An 18,180-nucleotide genomic window follows, 5' to 3' on the forward strand; every position below is an offset into this window, starting at 1 on the left:
AGAGCTAGTGAGAGGCCACCAGGAGGCCCCCAGTGTTCATGGGCAGAGCCTTCTGCCTTGCAGCTATGGGGAAGATTGACATGGACAAGATCCTCATTTTCAATCAAGAAATCAGGCTATGGCAGGTGAGTAAGCTTCTTAGTAACTTTCCCCCCAGGACTACATTTTTTCTGGGTGCACATCTGCTTGTGCGTGTGGCAGTGGTTGGGGCAGGAGGTGGGGTGACTACATGAAAGATTGCGGCAGGTCAGAGGTCAGTTTCCAAACCACTCTGTGTCATCTTCGTGCAAGGATAAGGCTCCCCAAGACAGAGCTTCACAAAATCCTAGGTCCCCAGCAACACTGCAGGTAGGGCTGGTGGTGGGAGGTTGGTGGGGGGAGGTGTGAGCAAGCCCGGGAGAGAAAAGTCAGGGAGTTGGGGTGGAGTGGAGTGGTGACAAGCTCCTTAAAGCCCTGAGCGACCCTAGGTCAAGGGCTGCATGAGAGCCAGAAGTGGGGCAGCGACCCAAGCAGAATTTTGGAGTGAAATGAACATTTTAAATTTTCCTAGAAAGGCCTGTCTCTACAAAAAAATTAAAAATTAGCATGGTGTGGTGGTGCAGGGCTGCAGTCCCAGCTACTCAGGAGGCTGAGGCAGGAGAATTGCTTGAGCCCAGGAATTCGAGGCTGCAGTGCACTCCAACCTGGGCGACAGAACGAGAACCTGTCTCAGAAAAAAAAAAAAAAAAAAAAAAAAAAAAAAAGCTAGAAGGGGAGAATGAGAATTGACCCTTACTGGAAGGTTTTTCTGTTTTTATGTGACGGTTTCTTTATATGTGGGACATCATCTCACTGATGTCAAACTTCATGAGTGTCTAAGCCTGCCAGGTACCCTACTGCGTGCTTTCCGTAGGGACTCATTGATAGTCCTCTCAGTCCCTGCGAGGTAGAGTCTAATCCAGAATCCCCTGCTACGACTGCTAAGCCTGTGACCCCTGTTTCACCCCTGCCTCAGGAGTGAAGGAGCTCACCCATCAGATGGCAGCAAGGGGGCGCCTGGGCGGAGCCATGCTTCTTGCACTGTGCACCGGCCCTGAGCCGGGCACTTCGAGGGGCTTGGTCCTGCATCTGCTACCAAATGTGCTGGGCCTCGCTGGCACCCCCACCAGTGTCAACCAGATATAGTGGTATCATGAGCATCATGAAATATTTCAGGATATAAGCATACAAGCAAAAAGAAGCCTAAACGAGAGTACATCTATATTTGGGGAGGAAAAATGAATTTTTTTTTCCAAACTGAAAGAATACCTACTTCCTACTACCCAGAGTGAACCCCTTTTCTCTCTTATTCTTGATATTTTAATCCAAGCTATTAAAGGTCCCTTCTCTGCACCCCGTTTTCTCCCCCATCCTCTATTTCTTCCTGCCTTATTTAAAATGCTATTCCCCTCTCTCCCTTTTATGCGTTTATTTCCTTCATGCCGTTTTCTCATGTTTTCCCTTGAGACAGCGAGCCTGGTATTTTGATTCCTTTATCTAAGGGGTTTTCCCTAACCCTCAGGACAACCCTCTAAGCTGGTGGCATTGCCCCATTTGAGAGATGAGAAAACTGGGGCTCAGTGCCAGGTGAGTGGAACCAGCTGGAGGGCATCTACTTAGTCCTCTGAGGACACATGAAAGCTGTGTGGAGCCCCCGAGCTGATTACTGAAACGAGGGTCCCCTCCCTGACCCCTCGCGACCCTGCGAGGTGAGTCAGCCCCGCCCCTCCCTCTTCGCTCTCCTCCCTTTTCTGTCGCCTTCGGACAACTTGTAACACTGTTTCTTCCACTGCCCACACGCCCATTGGACCGTCACCGCGCATCCCCATTGGCTGTGGCGGCCGAGGACAGGGCCGCGATTGGTCCCCACCCCTGTAACGAGGTGCCAGGTCTGTTTTCTGACCCAGACAGGAGCCGCGATCCCCACTCCGGCGCACGAAGCCGGGTGACTGCTGTCCCGGGAGTGGGGACGTCGCGTGCACCGTCGGCGAGTAAGTATCCTTTGAACGCTCCTCTCCAGAAAGGTGCCCTTGGGCATGTAAGTGTTTGTGTAGACGTGAAAGAATTCAGTGCAGTGGAGCCAAACAGGTGAACTTTTAGCGCGGGGTTCACAGGAGCCTTTTGTATCCGTCATCGTGGCTACCTACATTTTTGAGAGTGATTCTGGATGATGATGATGATTATTATTATTATCATTTTGAGGCAGAGTTTCGCTCTTGTCACCCAGGCTGGAGTGCAATGGCGCGATCTCAGCTCCCTGCAACCTCCGCCTCCCGGGTTCAAGGAATTCTCCTCCTCAGCCTCCCGAGTGGCTGGAACTATAGGTGTGGGCCACCACGCCTGGCTAATTTTTTGTATTTCTAGTAGAGACAGGGGTTTCACCGTGTTGGCCGGGCTGGTCTCGAACTCCTGACCTCAGGTGATCCGTCCACCTCGGTTTCCCAAAGTGTGGGATTACAGGCATGAGCCACCGCACCCAGCCAATTCTGGATTATTTTTACATAATTTGATATAGATAGAAAATCAAAGGAAGCTGTCTGTGCGTTGTAGTACATTATCCAGTGTATTGTATTGTCTGGGGCTTGCTAATGAGAATGGATCACGCTCAAATATTTTGTGGACTGACGCTTAAAAATGAACATTTCTCTGAAACTTGGAGAAGGTGAGGGCATTTTTTTAAAGCTTAGTCTAGGGAGTTTTTTAAATGTCAGCTCTGAGTGGATATTAAATAGGTTTTAATAGGAAAATATGTGGCAACGAAAATATGCACTGCTTTATAGATGACAATTAATAAAAATATGTCATGTGACAGTGTTAATCCTCACAAAATGCCCTTTTAGAAGAAGGTATCAATGAAGCTGCCTTCTAACTTTGTTAGACTGAAAGGTTATGTTTGGCAAGCTGATCTCATGAACAAGGTTGAACACAGCAATAAGTTTTGGTTTTGTTTGTTCACTTGTTTTCTTTTAGACAGAATCTCACTCTGTCACCCAGGCTGGAGTGCAGTAGCACAATCTCAGCTCACTGCAACCTCTGCTTCCCAGGTGATCCTTCTCAAGTGATCCTCCCAACTCAGCCTCCTGGGTGGCTGGGACTACAGGCACATGATGCCCGGATAATTTTTGTATTTTTTGTAGAAATGGGGTTTGGCCACATTGCCCAGGTTGGTCTCAAACTCCTGAGCTCAAGTGATCCTCCTGCCGCAGCCTCCCAAAGTGCTAGGATTACAGGCAAGAGCCACCATGCCTGGGCAGCAATAAGTTTTTTAAAGGGGAAAATATGTTAGAGCTATGGCCATTCTGAAAGGCCTAGTATTATTTTGGGCTCCAGTTTCCTGCAGAATAAATGGGCTTTGCACAGAGAAAGTGTTCAGTAAACATTTGTTCATAAACATAAGGAAGTCTCCAAAATTCCTTAAGATGAAGCTTCTCATACTGCTCTGTGATCCATACCCCACTTCTATTGGTTATGAGTGGCTTATTTTTTTTTATTGCCCCAGATATTCATAGAATCATGAGCATGACTTTTTTTTTTTTTTTTTATGACAGAGTTTCACTCTTGTCGCCCAGGTTGGAGTACAGTGGCATGATCTCAGCTCACTGCAACCTCCACCTCCTGGGTTCAAGTGATTTTCCTGCCTCAGCTTCCTGAGTAACTGAGATTTCAGGCGCTTGCCACCACGCCAGCTAATTTTTCTATTTTTAGTAAGAGACGGGGTTTCACCATGTTGGCCAGGCTGGTCTTGAACTCCTTACCTCGGGTGATTCTCCCGCCTCGGCCCCACAACGTGCTGGGATTACAGATGTGAGCCACCGCGCCCAGCTGATCATGACCTTTTAAAAATGAAAACATTCAGACTATAATCTAGTTAAAGAATTTTTACCTCCTTTAAAGAAATTAAGGCCAGACATGGTGGCTCATGCCTGTAATCCCAGCACTTTGGGAGGCCAAGATAGGAGGATCACTTGAGCCCCAGAGTTCAAGACCAACCCGGGCAACATAGTGAGACCCCGTCTCTACAGAAAAATTTAGCCAGGCCCAGTGGTGCACGTCTGTAGTCCCAGCTACTCAGGAGGATGAGGTGGAAGGATTACTTGAGCCTAGGAGTTCGAGGCTGCAATGAGCCATGAGCTTGCCACTGCCCTCCAGCCTGGGCAATGGAGCGAGACCCTATCTCAAAAGAAATAGGGAAAAAAAAAACCTTAAGAACTAGAGGCCAGAGGTGGTAGCTCATGTTTGTAATGCCAACACTTTAGGAGGCTGACGCGGGAGGTTCACTTGAGCCCAGGCATTCAAAACCAGCCCGGGCAACATAGTGAGACCCTATCTTTATATATATATGTGTGTGTGTGTGTGTGTGTGTGTGTATGTGTGTGAACTAGAGAGATTTCTTGCCTCATCCAAAATCACAAGGTCACAAGGTTGGTTAGCCTGAAGATATGGTTATGACCCAGGTCTCAAGCCAATCCATAACCCAACTTGCCTTTCCCTTTACCAGCTCATCCTATCTTTGACTGTGTCTCTGCATCATCCTTAAGATTAGCTTCCTTCAGACTACTATCTCTGTACTGAGTTCCCTCAATTCTTGCTCATTTTAGATGCCCAAACATTCACATTCACCTCTCCAAGCATGCCCAGTTTTCCAAGTCTGGATAGGATATCCAGCTTCTTCACCCTATATCATCTTCACTACCTTTCTTAATTAGTAATTGACCAACATCACCTTGAAAGAGATTTTTGAAGGCTTCTCAATGGGATGCAGAGAGGTCTTTTGGGTTAGGGTGGAACTAAGATGTTATTTCCCCTCCACCCACCAAGCTTTTCTCTTAATTTTTATTTTCCTTTAGCTCATTCAACCCAATGTCTCTGCCCATCCCCACGCTTGGGAGATTTTTGTCTTAGTAGTCCAGGCAATAGAATTCTTAGCGGTTTTAGTGTGGGAGAGGCAGCCAAGAAAGGGAAGCTTAAGCTAATCATCTATGTCTATGCATGGTACCACCTCCTGGGAGGGACACAACTGATGCTTGACACACAGGTGCCGATCAAAGATTTTTCTTACTTGTTGCCAGAACATGATTGAGTTAGAAACCAGTGTGGCCTGGGACTGGGAAGCTCATTAAAGGAATTGGGACTTAAACTGGGAAGGGCAAGTTGGCTGTAGATCCGTAGAAAATGAAGACGGGGCAGAGAGAGATGGTATTATAGATGGAAGAAGGGGCAGTGGGTCATGGAATAAAGACTGGTGAGCAGGGGAGCAAACCAAAGGGGCAATTGGAAGATTCTGAGTTTTCAAGGCTATTAAAATGCAGTTCCAGGCCCTAGGGAGGAGAGTTCCAGACTGTTTTCTCTACACTGCTATGATTCCTTACGCTGCTGGAAGCAGTTTCTTTGACATACTTTGCAACTGCAGAGGGCTTTTAGGAGAGCCGAGTTTTGTTTTTAAATAACAGATCACTTCTTGATCTCATTTTTACAATAGTTAGCTCCCCCTTTCACAGTATGTTTCATTCCCCCTTCCTAGCCAAACGGCTAATCTTGGAATAAGGCGGAGGGTCCTGCCCTCCTCTCTCCATCCTAGGCAGTAATTTCTGAGGCACCTGTTCCAGGCGAGCCAGCCCTTCACACAAATCACAGGTGCTGATGGGACAGACCCAAGTGTATTATTAGATAAAAAGAGCTCTGTCCACCGGGCGCGGTGGCTCACTCCTGTAAACCTTGCACTTTGGGAGGCCGAGGCGGGCGGATCAGGAGGTCAGGAGTTCGAGACCAGCCTGACCAATATGGTGAAACCCCGTCTCTACTAAAAATACAAAAATTAGCCAGTCGTGGTGGCGGGCGCCTGTAATCCCAGATACTCAGGAGGCTGAGGCAGGAGAATCGCTTGAACCCAGGAGGCAGAGGTTGCAGTGAGCTGAGATCACGCCACTGCACTCCAACCCAGGCAACAGAGCGAGACTCCACCTCAAAACAAAAAACAAAACAAAACAAAAAGAGCTCTGTCTAACAAAGATCTACCTAAGACCCTGTCAGGGCCACAGAGAAGGAAAACATTCCAAGTCAATCGAAATAACTTGGAAAGAATGCCTTGTGCGGATCATAGCACAGTGGTTCCTAGTAGTGAATAGGAGGCAGGATCTAGATGGAAGACACTGAAAATCGCTCAAGGTCTAATTAAGAATAACATCTCCAGGGCTTGATTCTGCCCTTAAAGCAGAGTAGGAGGGTCATCTCCCATCTTTCCTGCGGTGTGCCCCCTCCCTGGGCCAAGGGGGGGGCGGGCGTGGAAATTTCCCCCAGCTCCTAACCAGGGGGCCCCTGGGGGCAGGCAAGATGGAGGCCACGGCTCCAGGCAGCTTGGCCAGCATGCTCTGGGGCTGTCCCCACCCCTAGGGGCGAGCAGCCCTGGCGACCCCTAGAGGCGACTGGTGGGAAGTCTGCCCCCTATGGGGGAGGTAGAGGACTGCACTCTTGTCCAGGGCTGAAACTGTCCACACAGCCATCCAGGAATTTCAGGCTGAGCATGTTTGGGCAGAAGGGAGGACACCCAGCACTGGCATTGGGAGAACTCCAGATTCCCTACAAGCCCAGACGCCTTTGGTGTTAGTATCCTGAGACTGTTAGAGAACTTGAGGTCCTGGGAGGACTCTGTTATTTTTATATCTCTGTTCATCTAGAACAGTGCTTCCCACCCGCTTCCCTTTCTCTGTATGTTAACCTAAATCCCCTGGTGTCCAGACACATCTGTTGCTCCTTGATTTAAACAAGTAAAAACAAAAAACAAAAAAAACCTACATTCTTCTGTTCAAAAGGTTCTCATTTTCCCTGGGCAGTTCAAAATCTTCACAATTTCACTTTGCTTCCTATTAAAGATTAGTTGGTATCTGGAAATTGAAGACCATGAAGGCATAGGCTTTAATCTAACATAACCCTGGAGCTGGGCTTGAGGGGCCTCTGCAGATTCGTGCTGTTTTCCCTTGGAAGATACTACAGTGTAACTCCTGATAACAGATGTGACAGAGACATGCAGGGACCAGCATGGGCAACCACAGCATCACTGTTCCCATCTCCCTGCCCTGTTCCAAAAAGCAAAACAAGGGAAAGTTGATACACTGGGGAAGACCAGATTATTGATGAGAAGTTGTTTTCTGACCTAAAAAGTGTTTCAACATCCCACACTGCCTGATTGGGTTTACCATCTCATTGGCCTATTTTCCATACTAAAACATAGTGGGAAAGGTGTCTTCCATCTCCCTTCCCCATAATCCCTTAATGAAGATTCTGTTTCCAGCTGCTGCCAGCTGTGGTGATGCTTGACACACAAATCAAGAGTTAGCAGTGGCTCTCAAAGTGTGAAAGCATAAGAATCACCCTGGGAGCTACACGCTGGGTTCAGATCTGATATTTTCAAGGCAGGGCCTGGGCATGTGTATTTTCAACAGCCTCTGCAGGTGACCCTAACATACCTCAAAATTAACAAACTCCTGGCGGAGGTCATGCATTGTCTCTGTAAGGACTGAGCTCAGCAGGGAGTAGACCTAGCAGAAACCTCTCACTGTAATTCACCAGAAACTCCAGTACTGAGACCTAATGGGGGCCAGGCTCTGTGTTACGCACTGAGGGTACAGAAGTGACGAAGTCGCAGCCTCCCTGTCCAAAGAGCAGGCAGGCTAGTGGGGAGCAGATCTCTGAGTGGTGGGGTGAGGCTTGATGGAAGGGTCTGTGGCTCAGGTAAAAGGCCCTGGCCCCTGTATCTTATTAAAACAATTACATGTCAGTCCCAGAATCGCCTCTCCTAGGGAAGGGCTTCTGGCTTGTAAGCTCAGATGTAACAAAGGACACAGTGATCATCTCCAGAACCCACTAGAGGCAAGATAAGGCAAAGTATGAGTTCTCTTTCAGTTCTGTGTCGTCGGGTGACTTCTTGCTTGCACAGGTGGTAAAGTGAATTTTCTTGTTTTCTTTTTTAGTTTTTTCCTTGAGGTATATCACAGAAAAATTCACAAGTCTAAAGTGTACCCCTTGAGAGATTTTTTTTTTCATATGCATACACCTATGTAACTACTATCCACATCAAAGAGGGGGCATTCTTGAGGTAGAAAAGACTTCACAGTGGGGACAAGTACCTGTTCGGCTTTGAACACACTAAAGTAAAGCCTGAGATCTCAGGGTACAGCTGCTCTCTTTGGCCACGTGTAAAATTAACCCCTGAAATTAACAAGTGTCTGGTGAGTACCTGCAATGTGTTGGAACCTTTCGAGGTAAGTTCCAGGGCCCCTCAACTCTTAAGTCCTATATGGGTGGTTTGCAGTTTTAGGAGTTGAATTTCAAAAACAGAATTTGTGTTGACCCTGTATAATCTCCATCTGTTTTTCTTAATTAGCAATTGACCAACATCACTTTCAAAGGGCTTTTGTAAACTTCTCAAATTTCTCTCACTGTAAATCTTGCCAATAACTGAATTCATGAGGGAGTGAATTTGGGGCCTTTACTTGGGAAGGGTACCTCCTTTCTGCCTGCCTCAATTTGCCTTCCTTTCCCTTTAATATTGTATTTTTATTATCTAGGGCAAAAAAAAGCATACTATTACATTACAGCTTATAATGGCAACCCCTGAAGAAAACAGCAATCCCCATGACAGAACGACACCCCAGCTGCCAGCACAGCTGCAGGAGCTTGAGCATCGGGTGGCCCGGAGACGCCTGTCCCAGGCCCGCCACCGAGCCACCCTGGCAGCACTCTTCAACAACCTCAGGAAGACAGTGTACTCTCAGTCTGATCTCACAGCCTCAAAGGTATGGGGACCTGGAGGAGGAGAGGGGACATTTCCACGGGGAAGGAGACGTTTTCACATGTGGAGGGACTGTGCTGCAAGGCAAGGACTGGTGTGGAGCTGCCACTTCTGCTGGGGTAGCGACAAATGCCCTAGACAGGGTAATTTGTAAACAACAGAAGTTTATTGCTCCCGGTTCTGAAGCCTGTGAAGTCCAAGACAAAGGTGCCATCAGATTGGGTGTCTGGTGAGGGCATGCTCATTGGTTCATAGACAGGGCTGTCTTGCTGTGTTCTCACACGGGGGAAAGACAAACAGGTTCCCCGGGACTCTTTTATAAGGGCACCAATCACCTTAATCACCTTCCAAAAGACCCCACCTCTTAATACTATCATATCGGGGATTGGGTCTCAACATACTAAATTTTGGGGGGACACAAACATTCAAACCACAGCAGGTGGAGAATCATCTTTCCACCCTACGAACAAGCCCAAGATGCTGTAAATCAGTCAGCCCCTGGTTCCAAGTCCTTGCTGACCCAACAGCATCAACATGAGCTCTGGGACTGGGGAGAGCAAAACACATAGGAGTGCTCAGGGAGCTTGCAATCCACTGTATCGTCATGCAGCTGCGGTTCCCTTCACCTTCTCTTTGGGCTGGCAGAGCACTGTTACTCCAGCCCCCGTCAAGTCTCCTTTTTAGGCACCCACCAGAATCCTTGGAATCTAGAATGTCAAATCCCAGGCTGCTCTGCCCCCAGCTGCTTTGGGTCCCCCCATGCCCACCCCACACTCTGGCCACATCTCACTGCAGCAGTTCCCTGAGCCAGGCCTCTGTGTCTCTGCTTATGCAGTTAGCTCTGCCTTTGGGATTCTGTGCACACTTCAAAGCTGGGCTTGGCTCACTCTGCTCAGCTGCCCTGCTCCATGGAATCTTCTGGACCCCTCCAGTTGGACTATTCCCTCCTCCTTGTACATTTTCACAGCCCTTTGCTTCTACCCCTTGTTAGTACCTACTTAATTCTATCTTGTGTTATGAGGGGTTGTCTCCATGCTTGTCTTCCCTGTCAGAGGTCAGCACCCTGAGAGCGGGGACTGTCTTATGTACTCTGTATCCCTGGGACTTAGCACACAGTTTTGCCCTTGTACATGCCCAAGGGATGCATGCAGCCCCTGACAGATATAGGTGGTCAGCCCAACAAACAACATTTAGCATTGCTCATTTTTGAATAATCTTGCTGTTACCATTTTGACTTTAATAATGTCACATACAGGAAGGAAGGAGGGAAGAAGGAAGGAAGAGAGAGGAGGAGGGAAAGAAAAAGGAAGGAAGGAAAGGAAGGAAAGGAGGGAGGGAAAAAAGGAAGGAAGTTGGAAGGGAGGAAGGGAGGAAGGAAGGAAGGAGGGAGGGAGGGGAAAAAAGGAAGGAAGTTGGAAGGAAGGAAGGAAGGGGGAGGGAGGGGGGAGCAGAAGGGAGGGGAGGGAGGGAGGGAAAAAGGGAAAGAGGGAAATTTAGAGTTCAGGTTGACAGCATTTGATAAGTTTTTAGATCATCTGGAGTGTATGCTGTTAGCAAACAAAAATAGTGGGAGAATAGGACATTTAATATTAACTTGCCCTTTGCACAAGGTTACAACTGAGCTGAAGTCTAGCTCTGCTTTGTGCAAGCCTGGGGTTGACGTTCATGCAGAATGCACCTCTTCCATCACTCCTTATTCCACCTTCAAGCCGCCTCTGTAGTCATTTGCCTTTCTACAGCACTAGCAATTTGCTGAACAAAGCTTAACTCTTTCCAAATCCTTTGGCATTTCGGTGAGAACCCATTTCTAAGCTACAAACAAAACTTCATGCCTTCTGTGCATCAGAACAAACTTCCTATTCTTTTTACTGACAAGGTTAAGGGATGCGACTTTGCATCTGAGGGAGTGTGGCCTCAGCCCTGGAAAGGGATTCCTGGGTCCACAAAACCAGTCTCTGCAGTGAGAGGCTGGCTTTCAGCATTGTCTCTGTCTATCCTCAGTGGCAGGTTCTGAATAAGGCAAAGAGTCACATTCCGGAACTGGAGCAAACCCTGGATAATTTGCTGAAGCTGAAAGGTAATGGATCACTACTTGCCAACCCCATCTCCCTCCCTGGAGAAAACTGGTTCTGTTTTTCTATTGAAAACAGAAGTTGGGTTACAATGAATCAACAAATATTTATTGAGGGCCTACTGTGTGCCAGGAACTGTGCTTGGGCCAATGTTGAGGGTCCCTGTCCTTAGTGAGCCTGCAGTCCAGCAAGACTGGCCAGAGTCACCAGGCCATGAGACTTTGATGAGTTCCCTACTGGAGTGCTGCCGAAGGCACCTGATCTCATCTTCAGAGGCCAGAGGAAAAGTGGGCTGCTGCTTGTCTAAGGCTCTCCCCTCACACCTAGAAGGAAAAACTGGACCTGGTCTCCCTAATGCTGACCCTGGAGGGTTCAGGGTCCCACCCACAGCCCACCTGGGCCAGAAGGGTGGGAGAGACTCAACAGAGGCCTGACTTTTCTCTTTGTGTTCCTGGCCTTCAACTCCCCAATAGCATCCTTCAACCTGGAAGATGGGCATGCAAGCAGCTTAGAGGAGGTCAAGAAAGAATATGCCAGCATGTATTCTGGAAATGACAGGTAAGACACCACAAACCCCAGCAAGCTGGGGGCCTGCTGTGTCCTTACAGCCATCAGTACTGTCTGGTGGCAACTCACCCTTCCATTCCAGCCTGCAGAACCATCAGGGCTGCTGCTCCCCATTCAAAACAGCCATATGCTGGAGATCATTCCTTTCTCTTTTATTCTAGTAACATGCATCAGTGTTTTCCCAATTATAAAAATGATGCACGCTTATCACACAAGATGCAGAAAATACACAAAAGCCAGAAAATATATATTGTCCCAGAACTCAAAGAAAATCAATGTTAATTTTCAAGAAAATCCATCAAGTTTTTAAAAAATGTTGCACATTATTCTTTAGAGAAATGAGACCATAGTGTTTACATTATATTATAGCTTTTTCTATATGTATTTTTTAAAGCCACAACTAATGGCTTTCTTGGAGGATACATATGACAATCAGGAAAATGCAAATCTCAGTCTATATTCCAAGCCTCCTGGGAACCTAAGAAAAGCTAAATTAAACTTCAGCAAGGAAAAGGAACCATGGTACACCCAGGTGTCACCAATGCTGAAAGGGGAACATTATTAATATGTCACATTCATACTTTGAAGGAGAAACTGATTTGAGAAAGGTACTTTTATGATCTCATGGTTTTTTGTTTTTGTTTTTGGTTTGGTTTGGTTTGTTTTTTGAGATGGAGTCTCACTCTGTCACCCAGGCTGGAGTGCAGTGGCATGATCTCAGTTCACTGCCACCTTTGCCTGCCAGGTTCAAGAGCTTCTCCTGCCTCAGGCTCCCGAGTAGCTGGGATTACAGGCGCCCGCCACCACGCCTGGCTAGTTTTTGTATTTTTAGTAGAGACGGGGTTTCACCATGTTGCCTAAGCTGGTCTCAAACTCCTGACCTCAAGGTATCTACCTGCCTTGGCCTCCCAAAGTGTTGGGATTACAGGTGTGAGCTACCGCACCCAGCCGAGCTTGCTTTTTTGACTCAACATGGTACCTTGGGGATTATTCCTATAAGTATAAAGAGATCCTGGGTGCAGGTCCTGACTTTTCCAAATTATATCCTATTGTTTCATTCTCTTCAAGGTGTCTTTTGAAGAGCAGAATTTGCAAATTTTGATGAGTCCAATTTAACCTGTTTTTAATAGATTGAGCTTTTTGTTTAAACCTAAGTATGTCATTTTTTCATGCTATTGTAAATGATGCTTTTTAAAATTTCAATTTCCAACTGTTCATTGCTACTATGTAGCAATATTATTCATTTTTATATTCTGACATTGTCTTCTGCAACCTTGCTAAATTCCCTTCTTGGTTCTAATGACATGTGTGTAGATTATTTGAGATTTTTCTACACAGATAATCACACTGTCTGCAAATAAAAACAGATTTGTCTCTTCTGCTCCAATGTATATTCCTTTTTTTTGCATTCCTTACTGGACTGGCTAGAACCTCCAGAACAATTTTGAATAGAAGTAGTAAGAGTGGACAGTCTCATCTTATTCCTGATTGAGAGGGGAAACTGTCTTTTGCCTTTAAGCATGATGTTAGCAGTAGGTTTTTTGGAGATACCCTCTATCAGGTTAACAAGCTCCTTTTTATTCTTACTTTGCTGAGAGTTTTTATCATGCATGGATGCTGATTTTGTCAGATGCTTTTTCTGCATCTATTGAGGTTTTTCTTCTGTAGTCTGTTGATATGTTGAATTGCATTGATTGATTTTCAAATGTTGAACCAGTTCTCTTGCATTCCTAGGAAAAAGCTCATTTGGTCATGATGTGTACACCTACACACACACACACATACATATACATGTATACTTGCTAAAGTTGCTAAGAATTTCTTGTCCATGTTCATGAGGGATATTAATCTATAGTTGTCTTGTTTCTGTTTTCTTTCCCAGCCTTCTTTCAAACAGTTTTCCTCAGAATGGTTCCTCCCCTTGGTGCCCAATTGAGGCAGTCAGGAAGGATGCTGAGGAGGAGGAAGATGAGGAAGAGGAAGATCAAGAAGAAGAGGAGGAAGAAGAAGAAGAGGAGGAGGAGGAAGAGGAGGAGGAGGAAGAGGAAGAGGAGGAAGAGGAGAAAAAAGTGATCTTATACTCCCCAGGCACTTTGTCGCCTGACCTCATGGAATTTGAACGGTGTGAACAGTTGGGTGGGGTGGCTTTGTGCACCCATGGAGCTCCCTCCCATGGGGAAGGGGACAGAGGCTCCGGCTGGGGTATGCTGCAGCTGTGTACCCCAGCTGGAGCGCATGGTTCAGACTAGGCCCTGAATCAGGAAATCTCCAGGATTTTCATATGGGAGGGGCTCAGGGACACGACTGGCAGAGAGGCTAGAGAAATAGTCTCGAAGCTACATTAGCATAGCACATACACTCATACAGTGTTTTTACTCAGACTGGGTGTTTATTTGGGGTGTCTTGTGGGGGGCACAGCTGATGGTGATTATGAGGGCTAACCCCTCTCTCCCCCAAAACACATACCCCCACAAGTCCGCACTGCTCTTATAGTAGGAAAGATGCCGAATGGCTGGCTCAGACGTCCCTTGCCACTGCCTCCTCCATAGACTCAAAGCCCCTCAGCAGCCATGTTGGCTTCCAGAGGAGTTGGTTCAATAGCAGGAGGCTCTCTCCACAGCCGAGCCTGACTTTCGGGCTGCAGGTTAAAGTTGGAGTCCTATCATGCCAGCACATTCATGGGCTCAGAATTTTCAAGAATATTCCCTTAGGATGAGAACTAAGGCAGCTACGCCTCTTATCTCCTTCTGTCTAACATAGAAGGCTTCATGGGGCAGGGACTGGGAGAACATGGGGAGTGGCCCCAAAGCCCAGGTCTATGTCCTTCATGGCCCCCAAGAAGGCTGCTGCTCTTCAAGGGCCAGGGGCGTGCAGAGTCAGAGAAGTCTCAGCCCCTGGTGAGCCGTGGCGCCGTGGCCGGGCCTGTGTGCTGGGGTCCACGCCATGAACCGAATCCCGAGGAGACGCTTCGAGAAGGAGCTTTAGGGGTGCGAGACGGCGCCGCTTCTGTTCCAGGTATCTCAACTTTTACAAACAGACGATGGACCTTCTGACTGGCAGCGGGATCATTACCCCGCAGGAGGCGGCGCTGCCCATCGTCTCCGCGGCCATCTCCCACCTGTGGCAGAACCTCTCTGAGGAGAGGAAGGCCAGCCTCCGGCAGGCCTGGGCGCAGAAGCACCGCGGCCCTGCGACCCTGGCGGAGGCCTGCCGAGAGCCGGCCTGTGCCGAGGGCAGCGTGAAGGACAGCGGCGTGGACAGCCAGGGGGCGAGCTGCTCGCTGGTCTCCACTCCCGAGGAGGTGAGCAGGCCCACCGGGGTGGCGTGGATGGGGCACAGGAACCACCCTCGCCCTCGCCCGGGGACACCAGGGCTTTGCATTTAGCAGGTTGGAGGTGCAGTTTGCCTTCTGGCTCCCAAGGTAGGTTTCTGATTTTCTTTTGTTTTGTTTTGTTTTGTTTTGTTCTGTTTTGTTTTGTTTTGTTCTTGAGACGGAGTCTCGCTCTGTCGCCCAGGCGGGAGTGCAGTGGCACGATCTCGGCTCACTGCAAGCTCCGCCTCCCGAGTTCACCTCATTCGCCTGCCTCAGCCTCCCCAGTAGCTGGGACTACAGGCGCCCGCCACCACGCCCGGCTAATTTTTTTGTATTTTTAGTAGAGACGGGGTTTCACTGTGTTAGCCAGGATGGTCTCGATCTCCTGACCTCGTGATCCGCCTGCCTCGGCCTCCCAAAGTGCTGGGATTACAGTTGTGAGCCACAGCGCCCGGCCGGTTTCTGATTTTCTAATCCTTGGGGACACGGAACAGCATTTGTTTTTCTGCGGTTAGTTTCCTGGCCTTTCTCTGGGGATGGCAGAAGACAAGGCTTGGGAGGTTGTCTCAGTTGGGATTCTCTGGGCTGCCAGGGCCTGGATTATTAAACCACGAAAAAATGCACTCCTCACACCCGGGGAGGTCCGAGGCAGGCGGAGGAGCTCACCATGTCCGCGTGGATTCAGGCCTCCCTTGGCTCTGCTCAGTTTCTTATCTTTCCCTGCCCTCCCCACCTCCCCCGGCTCCTGTGGCTATGGAATGGCAGCTAGAGCAATCGAACTGTCATTCTTCCTACTCTGCATCAGGTAAAACAAAGATTTCCTATGAAAGCTCTCTTTCTTAAGAGTTAAGGAAGAATGTTTCCAGAACCGCTCCTCCCCTCTCATTGGCTGGAACTGGCCAAATTGCCAGCCTGCTGAGCCAATGACTGGCCAGAGAGAGGATCACACTTGGACCAATCAGGTCCAGCTCTTGAAAGGCGGTCAGTTCCCACCCCAAAGAGCGCTGGGATCGCTCTGTGAAGGGGAGGTTACCACAACTGCTACTGTAAATACATTTCTCAGCGTTCAGAACGCTAGTCAGAATGGCCGTGGCCATAGTCTGCAAAGCAGAGCATCAGGTAGCATTTGAGGTCGCCCTGCACGGAGATAAAAGTGGGCCCACAGCTGCTCTTCCAGTATGAGGACGGCCTCAGAACACTGCTCTACCACACGGCCCGCGCTTGCTCCTCTAGCACAGGGGTAGCCGATTCGCACTCTGAACATGCCCTGTGCTTCATGGACATTTAGCATCCATGGCTTCCGCCTGATACAGGCCGCCCCCTTGTCCTGACTTTCCAAATGCTCCTCAGTCGGGGCGCCTTTGAGGAGACGACATGCTAGTTTCCCAGTGTCTCTCTGTGGAGCCTTAGGGCCAGAGAGCGTCCGATTGTCTCTGACCCTGGAGTTACAGCCCTGGAATGCCTCCGTTTTTTAGAAGGTCCTCAGCTATCAGGCCCAAGCCGGGAGAACGACAGAGATGTCACCCATTCCTGTCCTTCCAGTTTGCAGGCCTAACCAGCAGCGTGACTTGCCCGGAACTCCCAGCTCCTGCTTCGGTGACTGTGTCTCTCTCATCACACATTTTTTCACATTACTCTGCCGTTTGGTCACCTGTTGATGGTCAACCCTCCATTATCTCCCCTGATGCTTCTCAACTGAATCACCTGTGGAGTTTTTTAAAAAGTCAGGTGCCTGGCCGGGCGCAGTGGCTCACGCCTGTAATCCCAGCACTTTGGGAGCCTGAGCAAGGTGGGAGCAATGCTTGAGCCCAGGAGTTTGAGACCAGCCTGGGCAACACAGTGAGACTGCGTCTCTACTAAAAACTAAAAAAAATAAAGAGGTGTGGTGGTGTACACCTGTAGTCCCAGGCACTCAGGAGGCTGAGGCAGGAGGATCCTTTGAGCCCAGGAGGTCAAGGCTGCAGTGAGCTATGATCGTGTCACTGCACTCCAGCCTGGCAACACAGCAAGACTCTATCTAAAAAAAAAAAAAAACAAACAAACCAAAAAAAACCCAAAAAAACCCACAAAAAAACTCAGGGGCTGGGCTGCTATCCCAGACACACTGAATCAGAGCCTCTAAGGGTGGGGCCTCAGGAATTGCATTTTTAACAAGCTTCCCTCGTGGCTGATGCAGTGGGTCCTATTGGAGGGAACTCCCAGTGCAGATGTTCAATGGCCTACCAGCTTGATCCTTTCCCCGACCCCCAAACATGGGTCCACCAGACTGTGGCTTCTGATCCGGTTTTCCTCTGATGCTGGGTCCACCATGAGAAGACATGCCTTTTGTTCCATGATGGCTCAAAAAGAGCCAAGGCTTGTATGAAAGGGCAGCCAAACAGATGTGTTTACAGCCCCAAAGTGCCCAGCCCTGGAGTCTCACACGAAGAAAACAAAAGGAAAATACAGTCATGGGATACATAAAGATGTTTTGGGCAACAACAGACCACATATACAATGGTGGTCACATAAAATGATAATGGAGCATATGTGGAAACCTGATAGATGGCACTCGATATTGGCATTGCACATCAAGTAGGGGAAATAATTGATATTCAGTAATGGAACTTGGATTTTTGGTTTTCCATATGAGAAAGTATATATAAATAAATATATGGGCTGGGCGTGGTGACGCCAGTCTGTAATTCCAGCACTTTGGGAGGCCAAGGTGGGTGGATCATCTGAGGTCAGGAGTTCGAGATCAGCTTGGCCAAAATGGTGAAACACCATCTTTACTAAAAATACAAAAATTAGCTGGGTGTGGTGGCGAGTGCCTGTAATCCCAGCTACTCGGGAGGCTGAGGCAGGAGAATTGCTTGAACCTGGGAGGCGGAGGTTGCAGTGAGCCGAGATCATGCCATTGCACTCCAGCCTGGGTGACAAGAGTAAAACTCTGTCTCAAAAAAGAAAAGATAAATATATGTATATATGCCATCTAGGTTTGCATAAGTACACTCTGTGATGTTCACATGACAAAGTTGCCTAAGGACACATTTCTCAGAACTTATCCCCATCAGTAAGTGATGCATGACAGTATCTACCAAATGCCTGAGCAATTCTGCCAAATTTGACTGTGCCAGCATGAACACTTCCTCAGGAAGAACACATCCAAAGAGAAAACAACCAGAATCTAATGTCTCCAAATCATGGAAACAGCTTTTCTGGGTTTTTCAGGGAGGCCTATGGGCTGATGTTTTTTAGGTATTAAGGGAAGCTGGCAGCAGATTCCCTCAGCTGTGGCCAGAAGCAGGGCTCTGCCTGCACGGCTGTGCCCAGGTTTAGGCCAGGCCAGGGCTGGGTGATAAGGTAGGCAGAACAGAGAACTCCCATGCCCGAGGCAGGGACAAAGCCACAGTTAATCCTGCTGAGCAGTGACACCACTG

General features: G+C 48.3%; 1 protein-coding gene across 2 annotated transcripts in view; it reads left to right on the forward strand.

The window, feature by feature from the left end:
- The window catches only part of STRA8 (stimulated by retinoic acid 8), a 26,776-nt gene continuing 8,596 nt past the window's right edge, over positions 1–18,180 (forward strand). Inside the window, exons 1-6 of one of the 2 annotated variants that reach the window (XM_002818472.2) lie at positions 1–125; positions 8,613–8,810; positions 10,808–10,883; positions 11,352–11,436; positions 13,343–13,369; positions 14,461–14,746. In XM_002818472.2, coding sequence (XP_002818518.2) covers positions 39–125; positions 8,613–8,810; positions 10,808–10,883; positions 11,352–11,436; positions 13,343–13,369; positions 14,461–14,746 — 759 coding nt within the window. In that variant the 5' untranslated portion in view covers positions 1–38. Of the gene's footprint in view, positions 126–8,494; positions 8,811–10,807; positions 10,884–11,351; positions 11,437–13,327; positions 13,568–14,460; positions 14,747–18,180 lie in introns of those variants that run through there. The other variant, XM_054559867.1, reaches the window with a different exon arrangement.

The sequence above is a fragment of the Pongo abelii genome, chromosome 6, assembly GCF_028885655.2.
Source record: "Pongo abelii isolate AG06213 chromosome 6, NHGRI_mPonAbe1-v2.0_pri, whole genome shotgun sequence".
Taxonomy (NCBI): domain Eukaryota; kingdom Metazoa; phylum Chordata; class Mammalia; order Primates; family Hominidae; genus Pongo; species Pongo abelii.